This window comes from Trachymyrmex cornetzi, unplaced genomic scaffold (assembly GCF_001594075.2).
Source record: "Trachymyrmex cornetzi isolate Tcor2-1 unplaced genomic scaffold, Tcor1.1 scaffold122, whole genome shotgun sequence".
Taxonomy (NCBI): Eukaryota; Metazoa; Arthropoda; class Insecta; order Hymenoptera; family Formicidae; genus Trachymyrmex; species Trachymyrmex cornetzi.
In genome coordinates this window covers 205,346-220,686 of record NW_017295784.1, presented here as the reverse complement: position 1 = coordinate 220,686, position 15,341 = coordinate 205,346, and the positions used below count along the sequence as shown (strand labels likewise).

Here is a 15,341-nt window from a genome sequence, read left to right as displayed (position 1 = left end):
GGACATGTAATGATAAAAGGAAGGATAATGGTGCCAACCCTGGTGAAAATTTTTTCTAAAAAATTTCATTTAATTTTTTAGAATGTTCATATAAATTTCTAAAAAAATTTTTCAGATTTCCTGTATAATTTTATAACTTTTTAGAAAATTTCTCATATTTTTTTTGTACAAATTGAAATATTTTTTAGAAATGCTAAAAAGATCTATATTTTTTTCTAAAATTCTTTATACATTTTGAAATATTTTAAGTTTTTCCATTCTATAAAATTTCCGAAGAATATCTATAATAAAAAAGTTTAAGGTATTTTTCAGAAATCTAAATTTATAATATTAAATTTACTTAAAAATATGAAATATAAGAACTATTTTCACCAGGAAACAAACACCTCGATATAATTTAGCGCTGATCATGGTCAGAAGCTACAATCTCATCAAACGCTGCTTCATGTTCCGAAGTGGTAAACATATATGCTGGTAGAGTTAATCTAAGGACCTTGTCGTATTTGGCTTTTGTTTCCGATGTATAATCGTACGGTTCAGCTTCCTTCGTTTCCTCTGCGGTATGCGACGCCTCATCGGGATAATCATTGTCCGGCTTCTCCAGTCTAACGTACGAATTTTTGCTAGCGGACGTGCTGGGTTCTAAAGAATCTACCGCTTTCGTTTTCGTCGAACTTGACGGTTTGAAGTCGCTCGGGGCGCGAACTCGGGGCACGGAATCAACTTGAAATTCTTTCGTTTCGTGAAATACGAGCTGATCCTTGTCAGGCTCCTGCCCGGTGACAAAAGCGCATTCCTCTTTTTGAAAACCCTTGTCGTCGATACACTGGTAGCAGGTCATTTTATCGCGCATAATCTTTTTACAATTCGATCGGTCCTCTTTCTGAAACTTCTGCATAAACTCCTCGATCTCGGCCTTCTTTTTCACTGTGTCCAAGTATCCAACATCCACTCCTTTCTTCCCTTCCGCATCATCTTTAGATGTAGCTTCATCCGTCGATGAAGCTTCATAAGTTAGTCCCGGAACGTATTTGTCGTAAGACTTCTTCGTAACTTCAGAACTGTCTGATGAGTGCTCGTCTTCGTGCGATGTTTGCTCGGATTTCTGTGGATTACCAAACGAGCTGGATTTACTGTAAGAAAAGAGCTTATCCTTGGGTTGATACGAGTATGAACACTGTTCAAAATCATTGCCTGTTTGCGGATCCTTGCAAACCTTGCACGTCATTGAATCCTTTTGTAAAGTTTTACAATTATCTTCGCTGATATTTTCAGAGTAATTCTCCGAAACAGGTTTTGAGGAAGATGTCTTTTGGCCATCGTAAGATTCAGGATTGCTATTATATGAAGGAAATTGATAATCACTCGCTTCGGAACTGGAGTAATCGCTGCTATACTCGGGTGAATCATGAGATGTACCGTCAGAATCATACGAGACTTTTTCAGCTTCTACTTCTTTGTTGGATTCCCGTGGATAAGTAGAGTGTTCTGATTTATCTGAAAAATCAGTGTAAATATAATTAAAATATAGCCAATACATTCTCTAAACAGCCATTAGTAAAAAAATTCTGTGATTTATAACTCAAATAACTTGTGCTGCACACTTCATTTGTTATATTATGCATACGAATGTGCTGCAAAACTCGGTTTTTTTTTAATATAGAAACATCTTTAATATGCTTTCCAAAATTAGACCACCCACACAATAACAGAATTTAATCAAAATATATATCCAAAGAACATAATTTTAGGGTAAAAAATTCCAGTACACTGCATGTCATAACTATATTTGTATAAAGCACTTAATAATAATTTTTTCTTGCTAGAATTTTAATTCTCAATTTAATACAAAAGTATTAAAAAATTTTGGAAATTAGAACTAAATTTAGTATTAAATTATATGGGATATTATTAGAAAATAAATGGCTGCATTTAAAGTTATAGCCGAGTAGTTGAATGATTGATTGGATCTATAAGTAAGAATCAATCATGTTTAATCGTTTGAAGAACAGGCTACTCTATCAGCTTGAAATCTTACCTATATAATCAGGAGCAGAATTGGAACTTTGCGGGTAATCAAAATTCTTTGATTTTTCCGATGCTTGACTCTTGTTTGAGTCTCGACTGTCCCGAGTCGAATCTGAGGTCTTATCCGGATATCCAAAGGTTTTTGATCTGCTGTATTTATATAATTTATCGCTGGGTTGATAATTGTAAGTGCATTTCTCATAAGTACCGCCTGTCTTAGAATCCTTGCACACCGTACAGGACTTGGAATCCTTTTGTATTTGTTTACAATCTGATGAAGGAGAATCCTTCACTTCATCCTGTTCGTTCACTGTCGAAGTCTTCTCAGAATAATCCTCGCTAGGATAAGAATATTCACGAGACTCAGTGCTTGGACTATGATCTTTTTGGTGATCAGACGCTTCAAAATCAGAGACTTTGGAATGAGAAGTTAACTCGGGACGTTCATCGCTGTTATTTTCCTCACTTTTTTGAGGTTTTCCAAATGTGCTGGATTTGATGTAAGAGTATGCTTTCTCATGTGGCTGCTTTACATACGAGCACTGCTCATATTTGCCATTGGTTTTAGCGTCTTTGCACACCATACACACCATAGAATCTTTTACGATCTTTTCGCATTTTTCTCCCTTGTTTTCATATACAGTTGGTACGTTACGGGTAGTGTCAGTAAAATACTCATCAGTAAATCGGTAAGGACTTCGTAGTTTTCCGTAACTATTATTGTTTTCTTCGTAATTGGATCTGCGATAATAAATAATAGTAATGACATCGTAGCATGTAGTGAGAAAATTATATAATCTGCACAAATTTTATTTTAATTAGTGCAACTTTGTGATATTATTTCTCTTTTTAGAAAAAATTAATTAAAATAGAAAGATTATAATAAATTTCTTTTTAATATTTTTTGTTTAAAATTATTTTCTTCTTTTTAAATCTATCTATGGTAAAATATTTCCTTAAATATTCTTTAAATAATTCTGAGTTATCTAGCTATATCATTTTTGTATCTTTTGGATTAAAAAGAAACGTTATTTTTTCGCGTTCAATCGAAGTACGTCTCACTTTTTCCTTTTTTGAACAATATATCTATAGTTCGAATAAAAATGAATAAAAGAACGTATTATTATACTATCGTATAAACATATTAAAATTATTGAAATTGCCTTTCTTTAAAGTACAAATATTAAGTTTTAACAAACTTTCAATAAAAATTGTCGAGCATGATATTTCTATTTGCGTTCGAAGAATATTTTAATATTGCTACCTTCGATGTCTGAACCTAGTAGGTGCGGGTAAATAACTTTCCACCTTCATATTAGCGGATGCACTCTCTTCGGGATGACTGCTATATAAACAACGTTCATACGTAGATTTAGTTTTGGGATCCTTGCAATTGTAACAAGTCGTAATGCCTTTCCTTGGTTCACCATCCTTTCCGATTGATTTCACCTTGATTTCTTGACAGTGCGCTACTCCTAAGTCAGGAGTCAATTCCTTGTACCTTGTGGAATCTTTATTAGAGAACACATAAAATGGAATTTTTTTCAAGTATTTTTCTTCAATAGGTTCTTTCTTAATAACGGGAAAAGATTCAGATGGGCTTCCAAAACGATCTATAGATCGATCTTTGCTCAATTCATAAAAACTGTAATCAGGCAGAATCTCGGAAGGAGCACTCTCATAAAAGTCATACTGGTTATTCCAAGAATGCGATATGCTCTCTGATGGACCCCAATTTTTCAAACGTTCGTAATCTGCACTTACATGATAAGTAATTAGAGCTGATAGCGTTAAATATATCTGCAAATGAATAAGAAAATATTTATTTATTTATTCAAATAACAATAGCAATAAAAATATTAATTTTGTTCAGTATAACATTAATATATGCCTAGATATTATAATGTAGAATATCCTTAAAAAAAATAATCCTTGTATTTTACCTTTATCTTAAATAAATTACAGCTTTTGATATTATTTATAGCATTGAGGAATTATGACTTTGAGGTCATATAGAAGTCAAAACTTATTTAATACAAGAAATAGAGAATAATTAAAAAAATTATATCGTTTAATCTTTTAATTGTATTTTAATTTAAAGACTTTATAAAGAAAAAAATTTTTACAAAGATCCAAAATCAATTGTTGTTTTAAAATAGAATGAGCATACAATATTACACGTATAAGCAAAGAAATATTAATATAAACACAATTAGTTAAATGCCATATTGAATTAATGTTCTATCTAAACGTTTCTCTTTCACTGACCTTGCAGTAAGTCATTTTCGAAGACCATCAATCATTTATACGAAACCCGAATAGATTTGTATTTTCAATTCCAATAGGATAACCACAATCTACATCACTTTCTCATCAAGTGATCGTATCTTCGTGTAAAATGCCTTTATATTGACTCGTAGTAAATAACAGATATTCCCTACCTAGCATAAGTCTTTATTCTTTTGTTAGAAAAATTCACGAACCGTGACACGCTCCAATCGAAGTGATCGAAACAATCGGCCGATTACCTAAACTACTTTTGCTTTTATTTACGTAACTCGGAGTGAGCGTTTACGACGAAAACTAGTGAAAATAATGAGATTGTAGGACATGCACAATTACATCAATGGAAAAAGTAAGATAGAACAATATATAACTTTTACTGATAATAAATTCACAATCGTATCCGTTTACTTTAAGGTATTTATTGTATCAGTATAATTTTATAATTTATTTATTTTGATAATTTAGAATATTTAATAACGCAACACACACACACACAAGAAAATTACAGCTCCGTATAAATTTATCAATATGAATGAAGTGATTATAATTGATTTAATGATTGTTCGCTTAAGGATAAAATTACAAATTTATTATTTATCAGCAATATCACACTATAAATATATTAGATACAAATAGCATTTTTTTTGGAAAATTTTAAACAGAATAATAAAATAATGTAAAAATAATACCAAAAATATTTCAATAATACAAAAATGTTTCAAATTGTTAAATGAATATCATCGTTTTTGCTCTATTTACGCCCAGGAAGCAAAACTATATACAATGTGAAAGTATTCGAAGATCAATGACCGCGCGTATTATTGTAAATATTTCCGTTCCAATGCAATCGTTTGTAAAAAAAAATATATAATGTATTCCACATCTAAGATATTATATTATCTTCTCTTCTTCATAACAAATCTATTGAAGATAATGAAAATTTTATTTGCTATTTTAATATTTGCTGGATCTTGTTATATAATATAAAGATTACCGCAGATTTTCTTCGTTAAAAAGAGAGAAGAATAAATATCCTTATCTTAAATAAAACTATATGTTTTCTTTATATTCGAATCAATTCCTTTCGTTATTCGCTCTGTGTATGAAAATATTAAAGTAATCATATTATTCAAAGAGTGACAACTTTAGAAGATATTTTCTACTTTATTTTGACAAAATATGAAATTCTTTGTAAAATTTTTATTTTAATATTTTGTACGTAAAATAATAAAAATGAAAATAAGATACCAGAAAACATTAAAATTAACTTTGTCATAAGTCTGAAAAAGAAAAAATAAATAGAACACATTGCGTATTTATTTATTAATATTTTTGTAATAGTATATAAATATTTTAAAAACGTATTGTACATCTCTTTTTGTAAATGTGCGTAATCAATAACAGTTAATTAATATTAAGATATTTATTTGTCAGTAGTGGAACAGTCTCCCAAAAATTTGTATAAATATAATTTTAAGAACCTTATGTCATACAAATATAATCAATCATTTAATTCTAATTTCTGCACGATACTTTATTAAGAATAATCTTATAATAAAACAATATTGTCTGAAAATGATTATCTTTCGACAAATACACCATAATACATCTTAAACTCTACGTATATTGACCTTTGTGATAAATTCTAAGTATTAAAAGTGATTGTGAAAAGGAGAAAACTCTGAAAAACACATAAGGATTAACCAGAAATGTTTTGCGAGTTCGTAATATATAGATCATCGTTGAAAATGGTTTACTCTTTAAAAGGGAAATGTCGTGGATAGACAGAGATGTGTGAAACACGCGGTGTGTGATTAAGTTGTTTGCTAAAAGCTGCATCAGTAGGCGCGGGCTTCATTCGAAGCTTTGATGCGATTTTCTGCATGATGATCTTGTCATTTTCAATATCTTTAATTGTCTTTTTGTCATGCTGTTTTCCTTTCTGAGAGTTGTTACGTTTACGATAGTAAAGAACTTCACCGGCTAAAGTAATCATCGCCAGTGCCAGTCCAAACAAAGTTGCAATAAATACACCTCCTATAGAAATATTAATTAAATATAAAATTTGAATCAATTAGAAAAAATAAATACCTAAATATATCAATACTTCAATAGCAAATTTAAACAATGTTATACAATTACATTTGTACATATATATATATAGTTTTTTCTATATATTAGGTATATTTACATAACATCTAAATTTAGTGATGTATAAGAAATAATAACAAACCTAAACTCTCCAACGTAATTCCCTCATTGTCATCGGAATTTGGACAATTAGATTTTAATGTCTGATTCCAATACTTGGCTGCTAGTGTCTCAAAATACCTGTCTTTTTGTAAATCCAGTATTCTAAAAATAATATTATTTATATTACATATTTGTCGTATACGTGACGATCAAAATGACAATATTACTCATGTACATCTCTGCTACTTAATCCATTTCATTCCAATATAATTACTAAAAACTTTTTGCTATTTACATGCTTAATGCATGTGCTATACATTTGTTGGTGTTCAAGATATTTATAATTGTAGAAAAACTTACGAATTATAAAAATAAGCAATATAGCAATAAAAAAGACACATTCAAATACAACACTTCGCTATAATTCTAATGATAATCGATAGTATCTTAATTGGGAATCGAGTGAATTAAGCATAATGGAAAAGAGAAAAGAAATAAATCAAACTGACTTTCTGCTTATTTCTTCTTGTAAATGACTGCCTTGCTGCACGGCAATAGCATACGGTTGCTCGGCAAATACTTCGCCTACTTCCGTTAAATTGCAATTCTTCGTTACTTCATATTTTATCTCCGACGAATCATGAATAAACGCAAATTCGGCCTCTTCGCTTTCTATCACCTGAAAAATATCATACGTTTCAACTAAACATTTATTATTGCGTTTCACAATTTCTCAACATTTTTTCTCTTCTTCTACTTTTTTCTTGTACCTTTCTAAAACCATCTTCGGTAGACTTGACTGGTCCCACTTGAGTAATAGCTTGTAGAATATGACCGTATTGTTCCTTTATTGGATAATCCCAGACACGATATTCTACTTGATCGCTAGTGCTATTTAATGTAATTTCTTTCCATACTCTACAACCAAATAATATAAAATATGCATAACGTTGCCGATGACCTTAATAACGTATTTCATAAAAAAATGCTATATGTTTTACACACGTATATAGCTTGTCCTCGGCATTTTTCATATTTTGGAAATATTGATGAGCACTAGAATTGGTTAGAACGGTATAATTTATACGTGATTGCCTAGCCAATTGTTCCAATGATTGTACAGGTGACTATGTAATGAAATATACGTATATTAGTGTGGGAGAAATGATATGTCTTACGGAAGATTTATATTTTTAACAATATTCTCCAAATAAAATAAATTTCTTCAAATTAAATAAAAAAAAAAGAAAAAGAAAAATTTCCATTAAATATATAATAAAAGAGACATACTTGCATTCTTTCCACAGTAAGGAAAGCAGCTAAATTTGCAGTAAAAGTCGCGAGCATCAGTACAACGAATAGCCAATAAGCTGCAACCAGAGTTCTGCTTGATAACGCTTTTGGAGCTTCACCACCACCTTGTGGCGTAAAAGATGTCAGTGCGAACCAAAAGCTCTCTTTCAATGTGAATTCTCTGAAAAGTTTGTCTGTTAGATTAAAGCAAAAAGAGAAGACAGGTAAAATTTTTTGATGAAAAATTAAATTGCTATCTATTACATACAATAAAATATATTTAATACATACGAAGTAATCGCTCTTGTATGCAGTTTTCAATATAATAGAACACGCAGCAAAAATGAATATGTTATCAGATACGTACCGACAAGGATAGGGATAAAGTCGTTTATTGTTCCTTGCACTGTATGGTGAATATTTATCTAATATCCAAATCATAATACCGGTCAAAGTTAACGCTCCTACTATACTAAGCCAGACTTCATGTCTCAATACCGTCATGAATTTAAATAGAGACGTTTTACGGATTGGCTTTCTCATTACTTAAAAAGAAAAATTAACATAAATTATTCTTGTTATATTAAATTATCATTTATACATGCATATTTAGCTAAAAAAAACCTGTCTCACAGATTGGATTAATAAAATTTTAAAAAATATAAAAAATGGAATAAGAATTGAGATAAACTACTGTAAAAAGAATGTAAACGTTTATTAAAATTTATATTCTATTTGCTGGTAACATTCATATAAAATATAACACACGTAATATAAAAGAGATTTAAATTGCATACCGATTAATATACCGGACTGTTCGAAATAGGGTGCAACAAAATCAATGACTTCTTCTCGCTCTGATGTCATTGTTAATGCCGCCACAGCAATATCAGTTTCCTATTATTAAACAAATTTACTTGCTACAGTCAAAAAATATTATCAAGCTACTTTAACTTTTAAAATCTTTTGCGGACACTCCAAAACTAATTAATGCGAATTAATGGTAAAATTTTTAATCCTCAAAAGAAACTGATTGCAAAGATTGAGATTAATAAAATTTTTAATGTTACATTATTTCATATTACTACAGTGTGACATAATAAAACAGAATAAAAAAGAAAAAATAAAATAAAGGCAATTAATTGCAACGAATGATTGAAAGTTATATTAAAATAAAACAAAATATCGGTGCGTGTTAAATGTGAAGAATATTTTAAAAATATACAGAATATTTTGAAAAAATATTTAGACATACTCCTTTAGCCAGATCACCTATCAGACCGCTCCAGTCACCATTAGACAATTTTTTGCCAAACTCTAGATCTTCAGGAATAACAAGATCATAATCAAATTGCATCTCCTCGGATAATTTTTGAATAAAATCTATACAGTAACCTTCCCAGATTTTTCCATCCTCGTTACTCATGTCTTGACCCGTCACTGGGTCTTTCTTAATTACAGACCATGGTATTGCCTATCAACCAGATTAATTAAGGCAACATTAGATCAACTTTTACTGCAGTCGTATTTCTTATTATTAGCGAAATAGGTAAAATGCTAATATGAATATGAAAAATATTCTTCGCATGAATAAAATTACAATTTAATTTATACATACAATTTGAAGAGTTAATTAATTGCTAAATTATATAACAATAATTAATTTTAATTTAAATAAAATTGACGACTTAACAATGCACTTAATTGTTGTTTAAAGTTACAAAATACGTTAAAAATAACCACTTTGTAATTATTTATTATCCGATAAATTTTCGTTTAACGTTGATTTTTCATTTAATAAAACGAAACAAAGCTTTAGCGAATTGTGATTATTACCGGTGCCGTTCCAATCCGGAAGAATCGCCTGGCTGGTTCTATTTTCCTCCCATCGGCTTCTTTAATTTTTGTACGTCTCGTCCAAGTTGCGAGCGCATCTACAAAACCATGACTAACCATTTGTAACTCGATCTCCGCTTTGTAAGTAATCATCGCCTTCTCTGACCAATATTCGAAAGTATCATTACTGTCCAATCTCTAGAACGTAAATAAGTAAACTTATTTAAGTACTCATTGTTAATTACCTTCAAGTTTTCATCTTGAAAACGCTTTAATTGATATAAACATAGTATAAATCAGATATATTTTATTCTCCTAATGGATATTTTAATTACTTCGATAATACTTACTGTCATTAAAATCTTGTTGAATGTTTCCACTGTGATGTTTGAAGCTGAAGTTGAATTAACTGCTTGATCACACTGACCTGTCTTTGCAGCTACACTTACACCTCCTCTTTGAACATCACTCATCAAGCTTACGATCAAGCCGATCAAACGTTTGAAGTAGTGTGGGAATATCTAACATAATATAATTCTTTTTAATTATTTCTTTATAAACGATAAACGCACTTACTAAGACTTCGATCTTAATAAGTTGTTAATAAAAAAAAAATATATAAAAGAGCTCTCTCTTATTTATAAATAATATTACATTAATTTTTTTTTCTTTCATATTTCCTAGGTAATAAATTCTTTTGTATAAAATAATAGAGATATTCAAATTTCATAAAAAATTAATTTTATTAAAACTGACCTTAAAATTTGAAGGACATGTGCAGGACACGTCGCCCATTAAACGACAACATATGTCAGTCTTCATATTAAGAATGGTGAATGAAACATTTAACTGAAGATCACCGGTAATATAACGAAATTCGTGATAATTATTGTCTGTAAATACTAAATTCCAGATACCTTCTCTTTTAACGAGTCCTCCTCCAATAGCCTGAAAGGTGTTTTAATTTTATACCTATTTACGGTTAGATATTAAAAAATTTAAGTCTTAAATATTTAGAATACAAATGTTTAATTATCTTAATATGTATTAAAGTGTTAAAAATAAATAGTATACGTGCTAAAACGATGATATTTATCTCTCACCGTTTTAAATAGTTCTTCCATTTTCGCTGTGCTAGCATAAATTACATAATAAGACGGTGACGGTCGCATACCCCGTATTTTTGCCACAGTTCTTTCTGTCAATTCGTCGATGACCACCAATCTAATTATCGAATTTCCGATAAGGTAATAAAGGCTCTGATTTAGCTCTAAAATCATTATTATGCATTATCAATCTAATTAATTAACATTAACGAACTGTTATAAAAATTATGCTACGTATTTTTTATTTTAATAATAATTTAACAACGAACAATTTTTTTTTCTCAAATCTGAAGAGAAAGGGTGATTATTACTGATTTTTTTATGTTAAATATAACTGTTGGGAACATCAAAATACTGTATTATTTAATGAAGGAATAACTTTAAGAAATTTAGGATCAAAAAATTGTAAAAAAAGTTATATTTAAAAAATCCATCATTCCATAGCCAAGATATTCAGAAAAAAACTATCAATGTATGTGTAAAATAAGTTTATTATAAAAATTATGATTTATACGAGTTTAATGAATAAATATAAGAGTTATTAAGTATAACACACATTGCAGGAAAGTTTTAGATTAAACTATTGGAAACCGATTTACTAAACATTAAACCTATTGTTTTTGAAAATTATGAAATGATAAAAAGCCTAAATTGTAAAAAAATTATTTTTTTTAACATTTTTTTGTTGAACTATGTTATTTACAAAAATACTATGAAATGTAGTTATATACGGATATAATGCATAGAGTACAATAAATCAAGTCATGCAAAATATTCTTCGTATAGTATTAATGTAAACAATAGTGAATTGTTAACATTTGCGTACCTCTTTCATCTTCAAAAATCAAGCCAACATCGGTTGCGTTTTTCATAATCAAAAGATCATCAATCGCTTGAACATACGGACTTATACTGCAATCGCCACGTTTGTATATTATTCCTCTTTCGTCCGCAATATTTCGTAATTTGTCCCAACCAGTCCACGTCATGTCCAGTATGATACTTATTCCTTTATATAGTTTGGAACAGACTGTCACAAAAATGAAGAACATTTTTTATCTCTGTACAGCTTGCTTCGTTATAAAAGACTATAAAAGATGCTTTTCTAAGAGCAATAAATAGAAACAATACTTTACATAACATGCATAAACGTACATAAATGACAATATAGCATCTCGAAAGTAAAGATCGGATAACATATAATATTTCCAAATTTGAATGTATATACATGTACAACATACCTGTCTCGAAACTTGCATCTACATTCTCGCGATTCACTGTGACAGTAGAATAATCAACAGTAATCATATCATTAGCAAAATTTCGTTCTGCCTCTGGAACCGCGTCATTTAAAATACCCAAAATAAATGAATCGGATTCTTCTATTACGACCACTTAGAAATAGGAAAAAAATGTCACACTCATTATATCGGCACATTATTACTATTATTCAGTTTTATTAATAATTATAAATCATACTGTTTCAAAATTGTTATTTCGCATGAAACATATATATCTTGTACAGAGCTAAGCACTCATTAGATTAACATTGCAAGTAAAAATAGAAATTATCTAACATCGAGAATTATGACTTTATCAAACATAATATTAATAGTTGCATTATAGATAATCGACAAAGAAAAACAAGAAAAGATACCGCACTTGTATTTGTATCCCCGCGAGTAAACTTTTTGTATACTTACTCAAATTCATCAACGTTTGACAAAACACAAATGGCAAAAAGAAAACGAGGATCAATATGGACGACATTCTCCTTGACATAGCGAAATTGATTAAGGTCGCACGAATGAACAAGGAATACTTTTGCTTCGTTTCAGATAGTAGGTGCCAGAACGATATGATATGAACGGCATGGCACAATAAAGCGACGATGGTTACGCCTGCGCCGATACCAGTGGCACGACAGTTTGCTTATGAATATTATATATCGGTACCATCGAATCTCTCATGAATCCCTTTTTCCTGCTCAGCACGACTATTGGCCGTCGGACCATTGATTTATCGCAGTACGTAAAGTCGCGTGTACAATTCAGCGCCAGGATCATTGCGTATTAGAAAACGAAAACGATAAATTCATCATTCATATATTGCCGCTTAGGAACCACTGTACTGTATTGAATAGATAACTAGTAATTTCACTTTTCTACAATCCACGAAAAAAAAATTTTATTACCTTTATTATTATCAAATACGTTTTCTAATACATTATCTAATACATTTTTTCTAATATATTTGTACCCCTCTAGTATGTTTTATGTTATTATAAATGACAGCGTCATTTAAATCATATTAATTCAAAGCAATTGAGTACAATTATTATCGATTAAACATGGACTATCCTTATCTATCACATAATCGATGTCATTATCAACAGTAATTAAAAAGCAACAGCAGCAATTTAAAAAAATGCGAAGATAACGACTAAGATACCGTTGATCTATAAAAAACGTTACAATTAATTTTACACGATACAATTTTTAAAAATATTATATTTTAAATTTTGAAAATAATTCAAATACTAAAAATTGACCATTTTAGAACATTTTGCTGTTTTTGCAAAAAAAAAAAATAATTGGAAAAATCGGTAAGTTGCGTCACCAAAGTCATTAAAATTGTACAATATATATGTCATTGACTTAATTCTATTCTAACTACTGTAACAACTATATCTAATCACAATAAAAAAAATAAACAATCTTTTATAGCGTATTATTAAATAATATTACAATTATATTTTTAGTTAAAACTCTCTCTCTCTCTCTCTCTCTCTCTCTCTCTCTCGCTCTTTGTCGATATGTCTCCCTAAAGATTTAACTGTTATGAATAAATAACGAACATGATATTAAGCACGATATTAAGCTTCCATAATACATTGTCCACTACGACAAAATGATCGATACGCATATTATTGATTCACTGTATAATACATATGTCATACACATCGTTACCGCAGGTAATCATAAATCGCTAGCTGAAAATTCCGAGCATCTAATCGATAATACGTTATGCCACACCGACATTCTAGAAGATAATATGCATGTTTTATAACATTTTCTGTGTAATGTAAATTATATACCGTAAAATATAAATTCTTCTTTAATAATATTTATTAAAGATTAAATAAATTTATTAGAAAATGCAAATATAAATTCGAATTTATCAAATTTTTTTTAGTAGTATACAGATTATTCTTCGAAAATCTAAAAAGCATGCGTTTAATAATTTTAACCAAGATGTTAAGAGTTTCAGTATATTTGTGTGTACGATATATTCATTGATGACTAAACTTCCTTCTATTCATAGAAATCTTTTGCTGAAAAATGTATTCCTGTCTGTTGTCTCTTTTATTTTTCAACATTGCTATATTATGGTGAATGTTTTATTTTATATTAGATATATTGTTTTTTGTATCATTATATGATATTCTGAATATTTTATTATGTGATACCTAACTATAGTATTGGTGTAATTAATAATACAAAGCGTATTAAATCATTTCAAATATTCGACAAAAATTTTGAATTAAATTAAGTAAAATTCAAAACAAAAAATTATTTAAATCCTGGAAATTTAAAATGTTTGAAAATCTTAAATATTTCAAAAATATAATTTTTTTGTTGTAATACTTAATACCGTACAATCTTTCAATCTGTCTTTTATTTTATTCTATGGACACAGATATTTAGATAAGACTATATTTTAAAGAAAAACATAAGATATATATTCTATATACGTAGTATGCATAATAAAACATTTTTTTTAATGTTCAAATATATTTAACATTGATATATGACTATCAAAATTTTTAAAGTTTCTTTCAACTTAAGAATTTCTCGTTTCAAATAATATTTACAATCATTTAAATAATCATGTGATTAAATTATTTGATAAGTTCCAATAAAAAAATTTAAAAAAAATTAATCGTCACTAATTACAATATACTATTATATCATAAAACACTTTTATAAAATTGTACAATATATTGCATTTATTTATTAATCCAAGTCATAGCATTGTCCACAAAATATTTCAAAATTATGCTCCGAGGCTGATTGGTTTCCATCAGTTTCCTCTTGGAAAGACAGTAACTCGGTGATGTGCGGTCACGAGGAACAATGATGTCTTAAGTCAAGATCGCATGGATGACATCGCAGATGTTTGGACGAATGACAGACAGCGAATCGCGACAGGTGCAGAAACGAGATGATTCGATAGTTCTCGCGATATTTTTAGATCATTCCACAGTTAAGACGATATACTTCCCAAAAAAGGGTATTGTAATCGAGATCTTTAACGCTAAATTTTTTTTATTTTGAACTAATTATTTAATATGGACCGTTGAATTCTGTTCTGAATAATTCACGCAACGACGTAATTGCAACATATACATATACATATCTAAATAGAAATATAATTTTAATTATAAATGTATGTAATTGAAAAAACGTCGGAAGAGCTAGAATCACTGAGTGTTCGACTATACGAGTGCGAACAATGAAAGTTACATTGAACAGAGATGAGAAAAAGAAAACATATTATTTTCTCTTTTTATTTGACTTGATTTCGCTACTGTTTTTA

General features: G+C 29.3%; 2 protein-coding genes across 2 annotated transcripts; both read right to left on the bottom strand.

Annotated features, from left to right (window-relative positions):
* Positions 1-397: 397 nt before the first annotated feature.
* On the bottom strand, positions 398-4,392 carry LOC108768287 (uncharacterized). The gene is made up of 4 exons (XM_018518672.1): positions 4,297-4,392; positions 3,293-3,828; positions 2,039-2,769; positions 398-1,497 (listed from the first exon to the last, which is right to left on the bottom strand). The coding sequence occupies exons 1-4, from the start codon at positions 4,309-4,311 to the stop codon at positions 398-400; spliced, it is 2,382 nt and encodes a 793-aa protein (XP_018374174.1). The 5' UTR covers positions 4,312-4,392.
* Positions 4,393-5,929: 1,537 nt separating this feature from the next.
* Positions 5,930-12,524, bottom strand: Ir8a (Ionotropic receptor 8a). Its single transcript, XM_018519187.1, has 16 exons — positions 12,446-12,524; positions 11,984-12,136; positions 11,569-11,772; positions 10,740-10,906; positions 10,393-10,584; positions 9,987-10,157; positions 9,637-9,834; positions 9,056-9,274; positions 8,598-8,697; positions 8,168-8,345; positions 7,798-7,981; positions 7,513-7,634; positions 7,278-7,425; positions 7,017-7,186; positions 6,548-6,669; positions 5,930-6,351 (listed from the first exon to the last, which is right to left on the bottom strand). Exons 1-16 carry the CDS (start codon positions 12,522-12,524, stop codon positions 6,068-6,070), a joined length of 2,691 nt encoding a protein of 896 aa, XP_018374689.1. The 3' UTR covers positions 5,930-6,067.
* Between the last annotated feature and the right edge of the window lie 2,817 nt (positions 12,525-15,341).